At 36.7% G+C, this 12,251-nt stretch overlaps 1 protein-coding gene across 1 annotated transcript; it reads right to left on the bottom strand.

The window, feature by feature from the left end:
- Window positions 1-713: 713 nt before the first annotated feature.
- On the bottom strand, window positions 714-3,255 carry LOC131158408 (pentatricopeptide repeat-containing protein At4g19191, mitochondrial). Its single transcript, XM_058113256.1, has one exon. The coding sequence runs from the start codon at window positions 3,238-3,240 to the stop codon at window positions 1,258-1,260; it is 1,983 nt and encodes a 660-aa protein (XP_057969239.1). The 5' UTR covers window positions 3,241-3,255; the 3' UTR covers window positions 714-1,257.
- Window positions 3,256-12,251: the final 8,996 nt, after the last annotated feature.

The raw sequence follows: 12,251 nt of genomic DNA, 5'->3' as shown, positions 1-12,251 counted from the left end.
GCACAACACACCCATATGCTTTTCTCCTTTTGTTTATGAACCCCACCAAGTATAAGAGTCACACAAACACACGACGAATGCCCTGTTCTCCTGAGATTTTCTGCCTCTCGATATCTACTCGTCGACAAGTGAGACACACTCGTCAACGAGTGCTTGCTGCATAGCACACCCATATGTTTTTCTCCTTTTGTTTATGAACCCCACCAAGTATAAGAGCCACACAAACACAATAAAGGAAATATTGCCAAATAAAATTACCTATTGCATTTGCCACTTATTCTCTAAAAAAAAAACACACAAGTCCCCCATCGATAAAGGCATGAACAATGTTTGTTGTTAGAGGTTCAAATCACCAATGCTTGGAGCAAGGTGGGTTTAAGGAAAGACTCTAGTAACCCATGAATTAGTTGGGGTACCGAAAATCACTGATTATGGAAAAGAAACTAATTTAAAATGTAGGCGAAATTGTTTGAGGGTGGATCATTTTTCTTATGCTTGTTTTGGATTTCCCTTGTGTCGTGCATGACTGATATAGTAATATGAATTCATTATTGTAGTTCATAACTAGGTCTCTGCTGTCCAAGCACGAGTAAAGAACGAGCAACGGAAAAACATACAAGCTAGCTAGATTGTATATTGACAGATGTGAGATTGCAAATTACATTTATCATTTGTAGAATGGTTTTGCCTCTTTTGTATAAGAACACTAATGATAGATGGAAGAGGAAAAATAATTACAACAACATATTCCAAACATCTCCCATCATGAAACTTACATGTTAAGCCCCCAACAAACCCCTTTCCCCAAATTCTCTCCCTGGTGGGAAAGAAAATAAAGTTTTGTTGGTTTCATGCTTCCAAGAAACCCAGAGCCTTAGCTCAAAGTGCAGTATAATTAGAGGTTACAGGCATCTAATGCAGAATAAATTAAAGTGTCAGATACAGTTCATTCCCCTCTTTTTAATTCTAATATCGAATTCCAACACTTGATTTTTCCTTTTGTCGGAGATAATTTGGTGGTTGAAGACATGAGGTTATCTCTTCACCGCTTTATGAAGTTGAATATTGGTCCACCCCAAAAATCTGAAAATATAGTCAGAAATTTATGGAGGATTCCCGTAAGAATTTTGTGGTTTGATGTACATTTCCCAATATAAGATGCTTGAAGTTCCTGTGCAGATGCAGAGCCCTAAAGGTGTCAAGTTTTTTGCGAAGTATCCTTCTGTCACCGAACCAATAGGCCCAGCTAATGAATTTTTAACCAAAATCAAACTCCAGTATTCCCTCTAAAAATGATGCAAATCCTTCCTCTACTTTTAGCTGCAGAGCCAAACAATCTAGGACACCCAAAATTAGAAGTCCTTCAGGATGACATCTATCTTCAACCGTAAATGGATGAGACTTCCCATTCAGCCGCACCAGGCTTCGCCCAGGAGATTTTCTTACCCTGTTGGACTTCATCATTTTTCTTAATTTTGAAACTCCATCCCACCTTCCTGCGGATGCATATATATTGGCCATTTCCACATAAGAAACTGCAGTCTGGGGCTCCAATTCCAAAAGATGACGAGCTACGTATTCACCCATCTCCAGGTCACGGTGAATTTTGCAAGCACCAAGCAATGCACCCCATATGGCAGCATCAGGTTTGACAGGCATTTTTTGAATAAATTCAAGTGCTTCTTTCAGCTGTCCTCTACGACCAAGAAGATCAACCATGCATGAGTAATGGTCTAATCCAGGATTTACTTTATAGACTTTGGTCATCAAATCAAAGCATTCCCATCCCTTTTCCAGAAAACCTGCATGAACGCAAGCCTGAAGAACAGAAAGGAATGTTATATGGTTCGGTTTCAATCCTAGTTCTACCATCAAAAAGAAAAGATCCAAGGCTTCTCTGAATTCTCCATTCAAAGCACATCCAGTGATGACGGTTGTCCAAGAGACGACAGTCCTCTCTGGCATGGTGTCAAAAATCTCTTTAGCATCATTAATACTGCCGCATTTTGCATACATATCTATCAATGCATTGCACACCATTACGTCAGGTTTTAGCCCGTTTGAAGCAGCATAATTTTCAATCCATTTTCCAAGCTCTAGCGCCCCCGTTTGGCCACAGCCTGAAATTAGAGACACCACAGTAACCAAATCAGGTTTCTTGCCAGCCGATTCCATAGCATGGAACAAAGCCAATGCCTCATCTATATCCCCTTTCTCAGCGTATCCCCCAATCATGGCAGTACATGAGATGCAAGTTCTTTCTGACATGCTATCAAATAAATATCGTGCAAAATAGATATCTCCACACTTGCAATACATAGAGATAAGGGTATTAACTACAGAAATATCCATGTCCCATCCCATTTTTATCCCATGACAATGGATCAGCTTGCCTTGAAAAAGTGCCTCTGGCTGCACAAATGAGCCAAGCAAGCCAAGAGCAGTGCTTGCATCAGGTCTAAATCCATCATGAAGCATCATTTTGTAGGCATTAACCGCATTAATAAATTTCTGAAAACAGGCGTATCCTAAAATCATAGAATTCCATGAGACAACGGTCTTCAAACCCCCAACAATCCCATCAAATACCATTTCAGCTGAATACAAGTCGCCGCATTTCGCATAGGTAGAAATCCAAGTGTTAGCAACAGAAACATCAGTTTCTATCCCAGCATGAACACCAAAGCAATGGACAGCTTTTACAGAAACTAAATTCTCTTTGTGAGTAATCAACTGGGTCAATGCTATAAGCGTGACCGCGTCGGGCCGTACACCCTCAAGTCTCATCTCATGTAAAAAAATTGAAGCTCTGTCAAATAGACCCATTTGAGCGTATCCCACTAGCATTGCGTTCCAAGAAGCAATGTCCCGTTGAGGCATTTTTTCGAACGCAACACATGCAAAGTTCAAATGATTGCACTTGATGTACATGTCAACTATAGCCGTTTGAACGTACATATCAGACCAAAACGGAGATTTCACGACATGGGTATGAATGATTTGGGAGTATTTAAGGCTTGAGAGCTTACCGCAAGCTTTGGCAACGAAGGGGAATGTCAAATTGTTGGGTTCTAACCCCATTTGTTTCATTCGGCGGAACAGAAGAAGGGCTTTTTGGGCCTGTCCCTGGTTTACAGCTTCTCTTATGTTGAAATTCCACAGGCCAACGGCAGAGAAATTTGAAAAACGGCTGAAACCTTGACGAGCGGAAGATGTGAGCATGTCCCATTGCTTGTGCATGTATTTCCATAAAAAATGTTTGTATTATTTTATTTTTCTTCTATTCTTGAGGCTTCATAAGATACAAAATGGAGAATCCATCGAAACTGTTGGAGTATTCCATCTCATATTGAGAGTATGGAATTAAAAAGAAAAGAAGAAAGAATTAAAACAGAAAGAAATAAGGAAGAAAAGAATTAGTTAGCAGAGTCTTGATTAGTTAATTTTGTTGTTTTGTTGTATTATAAATAAATATTAAGACTGATGTAAATGTAGATCATTCATTAATTACATTCAGTATATTTCCAGTTTGCCATTTCCTTCGTTGCACCCTGGTTCTTAACATGGTATCAGAGCTTTTGAAATTTCTCTGAATTGCTCTGAATCTTGGTTGAGCAGCAGCAGCAGTAGAATAGAATATCAAATTAATTACACAAGAAACAACAGCAGCAGTAACATGTTCTTAAATTCTTGAAATATAAGTTCTGGAAATTCTCTTGTCAATCCTTCAGATGATTCATCAAGCCCTTATTATCTGCACCCAAGTGACAATCCTGGTGCTCTGCTTGTATCAGAAATATTCAATGGAGAAAATTATGTTGCATGGAGTCGTTCAATAATCATTGCATTGACAGTCAAGAATAAGGTACAGTTCATAGATGGTTCGATTGTTTCTCCTCCTTCTGATCAATTTGTCAAACACACAGCATGGTTAAGGGCAAATAATCTGGTTCTTTCTTGGTTAATGAATTCTATTTCAAAAGAAATAAGAAATAGTTTGTTATTTGTGGTTTCTGCTGTTGATCTTTGGAATGAACTCAAAGTTAGATATCTCAGAAGTGATGGACCAAGAGTTTTTCATCTTGAAAAATCTTTGAGTTGTATAAATCAGGGTACTCTCTCTGTTACTGAGTATTTCAGTACCTTCAAGACTCTGCTAACTAATTCTTTTCTTCCTTATTTCTTTCTGTTTTAATTCTTTCTTCTTTTCTTTTTAATTCCATACTCTCAATATGAGATGGAATACTCTTTGGGATGAATACATTAACTATAGGCCATTTCCAACTTGCACATGTGGACAAATGGCAACATGTACTTGCGAACTTTTTAATTTTCTGCAAATCAGACAACAATCTGATTATGTACTTAAATTCTTGGTGGGGCTAAATGATTCTTTTGCTGCTGTAAGAAGCCAATTGCTGCTCATGGTTCCTTTACCAAGCATGTCCAAAGTTTTTTCTCTACTACTTCAAGAAGAGAGTCAGAGGCAGCTTACAAATTCTTCTACATACAATGAGACTCATGCTTTGATGGCAAAGCAATTTAATCAACAGAATTACCAGCCAAAATCTTTCAAAGGCAAACCAAAGAATTCTACTCTACACTGTACTCATTGTGGTTATAATGGTCACACAGTGGATAAATGTTTTCAGCTTCATGGTTATCCTCCTGGCTGGAATAGACAGAAGGGAAGAAGAAATGAGGTTTCTGCTCATGCTGCCATTATGACTCCAGAAGTTTACAATCAAAATAGTAATGAGCCACAAAAGTTTTGCTTCACTCCAGAGGAATTTAATAAGCTAATGGCACTTGCAAATTCAGCACAGCTAAATTCAGCACAGCTCAATTCTTCCAATCAAATTACTACCCAACCAACTGTTAATCTTGTCACCACTTCTCAATTTTCTGGTAAATTCTTTTCCTGTAATTCTGTTACTTCTAATACAAATTTCAGTCTATCTTGGATTCTTGACACAGGTGCAACAGATCATATGATCTGCTCACCACTTTTATATCATTCCATACCTAAACCAATTAATGCATCTATAAATCTTCCTAATGGTACTACAGTTCCAGCTACACATATTGGTACTGTATGTCTCTCAGATTCCTTATTTTTACATAATGTCTTGTGTGTTCCTCATTTTTCTTTCAATCTACTTTCTGTTTCTAAACTTACTAAACAATCCAATCTTTTTCTTACTTTTACTGCTTCTCATTGCTTTTTGCAGGACCAGTCAATGAAGAAGATGATTGGGATTGCTCTTGAGAAAGAAGGACTTTACCATCTCATTCCAGCTTCTTCAAAAGCTGAATCCTGCAATTCTTTTCAGTTTAATTCTACACCTTTTGCTTTATCTTCTATTCACAAGCCATTAGATATATGGCATTGTAGACTAGGACATGTATCTAGTTCAAGATTACACACTCTCAAACAAATTGATTCTTCTATCACTTTTAGTTGTACAAATGTTTGTGACATATGCCCTTTAGCAAAGCAAAGAAGGCTTTCTTTTCCTGTATCACAGAGTAATTCTAATAAAAGTTTCGATTTGATTCATTGTGATATATGGGGTCCTTTTGGCACCACTTCTTACTCTGGTTTTCGATATTTTTTAACCATAGTTGATGACTTTACAAGGTGTACTTGGGTATATATGTTTAAAGCCAAATCAGAAGTGCCATCTTTAATCAAAGCTTTCTGTAAAATGATAGCAAATCAGTTTTCTTCTTCTGTCAAGGTTATACGGTCTGACAATGGTCCAGAATTTTTACTTACAAAATTTTATCATAAATATGGTATTTTACATCAGAAAAGCTGTGTAGAAACTCCACAACAAAATGGTATTGTGGAAAGAAAACATCAACATCTTCTAAACACTGCACGAGCTTTAATGTTTCAAGCCAACCTACCATTAATTTTTTGGAGTGACTGTGTCCTTACTGCAGCACATATAATTAATAGAATTCCCACTCCTTTACTTCAAAATAAATCCCCTTTTGAAAGACTTTTTAACAAAACACCTAATCTTTCTCATTTAAGAGTTTTTGGTTGCCTTTGTTTTGCATCAACTTTACAAAGTCACAGACAGAAATTTGATTCAAGAGCTCTAAAATGCATATTTCTTGGCTATCCTTCTGATATTAAAGGTTATAAACTCATGGATCTAAGCACCAATAAAATAATTGTTTCTCGAAATGTTATATTTCATGAAACAATTTTTCCTTTTCAAATGTTACCATCAAATCCTGACCATAATTCTTTTATGTTTCCTATTTCACAACCTATTTCAGACTTCTCTTCTGACAGCTCTTTTTTTCATTCACATCAGAATATAGAATCTGCATCATCACATAATAATTCCCCTTTTTCCTCTGCACCTCATACACATATGGTTCCAGATTCATCTACCTTACCATCTCCTTCTCATATGACTCCAATATCTGCTTCCCCTACTCAAGAAGTTCTTCAGCCCAGAAAATCAACTAGAATTAAACAGAAACCTTCTTATCTGCAGGATTATTATTGTGGTAATATTTCTTCGTCTCTAAGTGCATCTCAGGCATCTACTTCAAATGATTTCACTGGTAATTTTTACTCTCTTCATCCTTTTCTTTCTACTAGCAGATTATCCACATCATATAAAGCTTTTTTAACTTCTATCAATAACTCTCCAGAACCCAAAACTTATAACCAAGCTTCTAAACTTCCTGAATGGCAAGCTGCCATGAAAAATGAACTTGATGCTTTGGAGTTAAATAAAACTTGGGAGCTTGTTACTCTTCCTAACAATAAAAGGCCTATTGGTTGTAAATGGGTATTCAAAGTAAAATATAAAGCTGATGGATCTATAGAAAGATATAAAGCTAGATTGGTTGCCAAAGGATATACTCAGCAAGAAGGTCTAGATTTTTTTGATACCTTCTCTCCTGTGGCCAAAATTACTTCCATTCGATTATTCCTTGCTGTAGCTGCAGCCAAACAATGGCATCTCCATCAATTAGATGTCAATAATGCATTTTTACATGGTGATTTACATGAAGAGGTATACATGGACTTGCCTCCTGGTTTGATTGTCCATGGAGAACAAAAAGTTTGTCGTCTTTTAAAGAGTCTTTATGGCTTAAAGCAGGCTTCGAGGCAATGGTTTGCCAAGCTATCTGATGCTCTCATTTCTTATGGTTTTGTTCAAGGAAATTCTGATTGTTCTCTGTTTATTAAGAAATCTACCACTTCCTTTATAGCATTATTAGTTTATGTGGATGATGTCCTCTTGGCAAGTAATAGTATTCAAGAAATTGAAAGGTTGAAGTCTTTTTTAGATGCAAAATTTACCATTAAAGACTTAGGCCAGCTGAAATATTTTCTTGGCTTAGAGGTTGCAAGGTCTAAAGCTGGTATATCTTTATGCCAACGAAAGTACATACTTGATTTACTTGTTGACACTGGTTTATCTGGTTCAAAACCTGCTGCCTTCCCTATGGAGTCTACTCTAAAGTTATCTGCAAATGATATCAATTTATATGAAGATCCATCAGGCTATCGAAGACTTATTGGTCGCTTACTTTACTTAACCCTTACCAGGCCTGACTTAGCTTTCTCTGTGCAAGTGCTCAGTCAGTTTTTAGCTAAACCTGCTGTCAGCCACTATCAAGCAGCCATTCGGGTATTGAGGTATCTTAAGGCTACTCCGGGACAAGGTCTTTTCTTTCCATCTTCTTCAGATTTTCAATTAAAAGGTTTTTCGGATAGTGATTGGGCAGGCTGTGTAGATTCTCGAAGGAGTGTTACTGGTTATGCAATTTTTCTTGGCAACTCACTGGTTTCATGGAAATCAAAGAAACAAGTTACTATTAGTTGTTCGTCTGCAGAGGCAGAGTACCGAGCTCTTGCTACTACAACATGTGAAGTCCAATGGCTTTTGTATGCCTTACAAGATCTGGATATCAATCATTCTCAGTCTGTTTTATTATATACTGACAGTAAATCAGCAATGTCTATAGCTACAAATCCTATTCAACATGAGAGAACGAAGCATATCCAGATTGACTGCCATCTCATTAGAGAAAAATTGCAACAACATGTCATTAAACTTTTTCATATTCCATCACGGTTACAGCTAGCAGACATATTTACAAAGCCTCTCGGATCTCTATCTTTTCATCATAATCTTCGCAAGATGAACATTCTTAACATCCATGTCCATCTTGAGGGGGGGTGTTGGAGTATTCCATCTCATATTGAGAGTATGGAATTAAAAAGAAAAGAAGAAAGAATTAAAACAGAAAGAAATAAGGAAGAAAAGAATTAGTTAGCAGAGTCTTGATTAGTTAATTTTGTTGTTTTGTTGTATTATAAATAAATATTAAGACTGATGTAAATGTAGATCATTCATTAATTACATTCAGTATATTTCCAGTTTGCCATTTCCTTCGTTGCACCCTGGTTCTTAACAGAAACACAGACAACTAGTAGATTTCAGAGCTTTAACACAGAGTGAAGCTGGAATTTTACAAGGATCAGGCGTAGAATCTTTACACAAGAATTATGAAACTACAATATATTAAAGTTGATACGAAGATCCATGATTTTCCAGAAAGGTCCTTAATAAGTCGATTCCATCTGCAATATGATTATATCTGTTAAATGTATATAACACTTGTCCCAGATTGAGTGGATAAACAAACATCTCCCTTAAAGAATAGATTATAAATAAGATACTCCTTTTATACACAAATTACATCATTCAATATAATTTTCTTCTCTAATATTCTCTCTCTCTCTCTCTCAATATGGTATGAGAGCTACTATTTCTTTAGTGGTCCTTGACCTATCAAGAGTTGAGTATGCTCAATGATTGTCACTATAAGTGGATATTTCATATTAGAAGTATTTCTTATGCAGCCTTGGTATATCAAAAGTTAAGTATGCTTTGTGATTGTAACTATTATCCTTTGACCGCCCATCTCCAGTCACCACCTCCGACCACCCGTCTTCGGTCACCACCTCCGACTGCAACCATCCGTTTCTTAATAGCTAGCTATTGTCAAGTATAGTTATAGTTATACAGCTAATTCGTATCTAAGGAAAATTCTATCTAGGAAAGTGGAACTTAAGCTATCCATTGTGACCCCCCACTTCCCTGAAAATTTACTTGGTGTGATTTAATACAATAATTCATTCTCTATTCACCTGAATAATAGTAAACTATGGAGCATCTTGAGGTTTCAAAACTCATTGTCATTATTATGGAAGGCCCCAATTACATTGTATGAGTTTAGGCTATGTCTAGCTTTCTTAAGGGCCGAAAGCTTTGGCGATATATCACTGTCGATATCATCGAACTGGAGAAAATTGATGCTGAAGCCAATATCAAATTCATAGACCATCTTGAGGAGTGAGATAGCAAAAACCACCAGATCATTACTTGGATTCACAACACATGCATACACTCCATTAGTCTCTAGTTTGGGAGATTCAAAACTGTCAAATCACTTTGGCACTTTCTGGAGAAACATTACACCACTGAGGATTTGTCTCGTCAATATCAACTTTTGGGCACCCTACACCGCATGCAACAACAAATTGGGCAATCCATCAATAATTTCCTATCTGAGATGCACTATGTTTGGGATTAGCTTGCCTCCATTTAGATCTTCAAAGAAATTCTACTGCAATTATTGTAGAAAATCGAAACACATTCTCTTGGAATGTCTGGTTCAAGTTTGCCATTTTTGTCAAAAACAAGCCCCTAGTCATCTTTAATGTGATTGTTTTCAAAACCCCAACAAACATTCCGAGCAATACCCATCTCACGGTACTCTTTGTAGATCCACCTCTACTACTGCTGAATGTTCATCCTCCACTACTTCCATTGAAATGCTTTCTGCTTCCAACATAGAGCAAGTTGTCCAACAAGCCCCTACTCATTCTAATAATCCATTCTCAAAGCTATGTCAGTCACATCAGATAATTCATCTTGATTCTTTGACTCTGCATGTTGTAATCACATGACACCTGATTCCACCCTCTTTTCCACCAAATGTCTTGCTAATCGTACTTCGGTCATTCAAACTGCTAATGGTTCTCCCATGAACACGAGTCATATCAGAAAAATTTCAACATTAAACACTTCTCTTCTTGATACTTATTGTATTCCTCAACTCACTCTCTATCTTATATTTGTTGGTTAATTATGTGATTTCGATCTAACTGTTATTTTTTCCACTTCTAGTTTTTACATGCAGGATCCACAAATGGGACAAACTCTTGGGATAGGCCATAAGGTTGGACGACTCTTTGAGCTCATTAATCTTCGTAAGGTTGGATGACTTTTTGAGCTCATTAATCTTCACGTTCCATCTCATTTCTCTTCATCAGTTTAGAAGGAAACTCCAATATCATCCACACCATCCAGCAATCTTTAGCATTCTCGCCTTGGTCATGTGTCTGTTGGTCGCCTCCAAACTTTAGTGTCGAGTGGAAATTTGGGGCTTGTTAATCAAGAACAATTTGATTGTCTTCCTTGTCAACTTGCAAAACAATCGACACTGTCATTTTACAAAAGTTACTCTTTTTTCTTTTGCACTATTCGACTTAATTCACTCGGATGTTGGGGGCCCATTTCCCACTGTTACTATGGGAGGCTCTGGATTTTTTGTCATTTTTATTGATGATTACTCCCATTACACCTAGATATTTCTTATGCATAACCGATCTGAATTACCCCAGTTATACTTTGATTTTGCTACAATGGTCAAATCACAATTTTCTTGCAATATTAAAGTATTTCATGCAGATAATGTGGCTGAATACACAGACTCTTGTTTCCTTAATTTTCTTCTCCATCATGGTTCCCTTTCTTAGCGTTCATGTCCTGACACCTCTCAACAAAATGGGCATGCTGAGTGCAAACCTGGAGACATTCTCAATACCATATGTGCTCTTCTTATATCTGATTCGTGTCCTGAATGTTTTTGGGGTGAAGCTGCTCTTACAGTTGTTTGCACCAAGAACCGTGTGCCTTCTCCCATCATTGGGAGTCAATCCCCCTTTGAGCATCTCTATGGTTGCCCTCTTGACTATAACACTCTAAGAAATTTGAACCTAGATCTCGCTTATGTTGTTTCTTAGGGTACGGTGTTGAACACAAAGGCTAGAGATGTTGGAATCCTCACTCCAGATGTCTCAAAGTGTCACGTCATGTTATTTTCTACGAACACAAGATGTGGAGACCTGGAAAAATAATAATAATAATAATAATAATAATAATAAAAGGGAAAATTGGTTTGGTGTAGGACCAAACCATCGACGGTTTGGCAAGCTCAGGAAAAACCATCGACGACTTTAAATTACCGAGAGCCATTAAAGTAAAAATACGGTAAAAAGGGTTTGGTTAAAGACCAAACCGTTGACGGTTTCAGGGAAACTGTCGACGGTTTTGTCTAGGACAGCAGCTTATAAATAGGACTTTGGTTCATTTTTTTTTTAGAAAAATTCCCTCCCTCTCTCTCCAAGGTTCGGTTTCTCACTCTCTCTCCTCAATTTCTCTCCATTTTTAGGCCAAGTTGAAAAACAAACACCACTTCAGGATCCTAGCTCTGATCCTCAGCATTTTAATGGGAACGGATTCGTTGTTTGGGTATCCTAGGCACCACTCCAAGGATAAAGTAAGGGAATACATTATGTCAGTTATTTTTAGAAATTTAACTCATTAAAAATGAGTATGTGATTACATGAACATTATATATGATTTTTCTGAATATTCAAGCATATGAATATGGTGATTTGGATTATTATATATGTATTTGGGAAAAACTAAAGTGAGTAGGGAATCATCTCTCTTTTCTTATTAAACATGTATTTTGAGTTATATAAAATTATGGAGGTGATCATACCCTTGTTTTTAGCGAAATATATTTTTCTTAACCAGTTAATTACATTATAAATTATCACTCAAATTGTGTGGCATGGGGAATAATTATGATACGACAGTTTTATTTTGAAACACGATATGACAGTTATGATATGACGGTTTTATACCGATTATGATATGACAACTTTATTCTAAGTTATGAAATGACGGTTATAACAGGATTTATACGAACTTGTGAATAAGGCATGTTTTATACTAAATTGTGAAATAAGATCATGTTACTGTTTTATGTTATAAATGGTATTATATGATATAAGAACCCTGATGGACCAATTATGTTAAGAGCACGGTACCTGTTGGCTTTTTGAGTCCAAT

This window comes from Malania oleifera, chromosome 6 (assembly GCF_029873635.1).
Source record: "Malania oleifera isolate guangnan ecotype guangnan chromosome 6, ASM2987363v1, whole genome shotgun sequence".
Classification (NCBI taxonomy): domain Eukaryota; kingdom Viridiplantae; phylum Streptophyta; class Magnoliopsida; order Santalales; family Ximeniaceae; genus Malania; species Malania oleifera.
The sequence above is the reverse complement of the archived record's forward strand: the minus strand, read 5'-3'. Positions and strand labels throughout refer to the sequence as shown.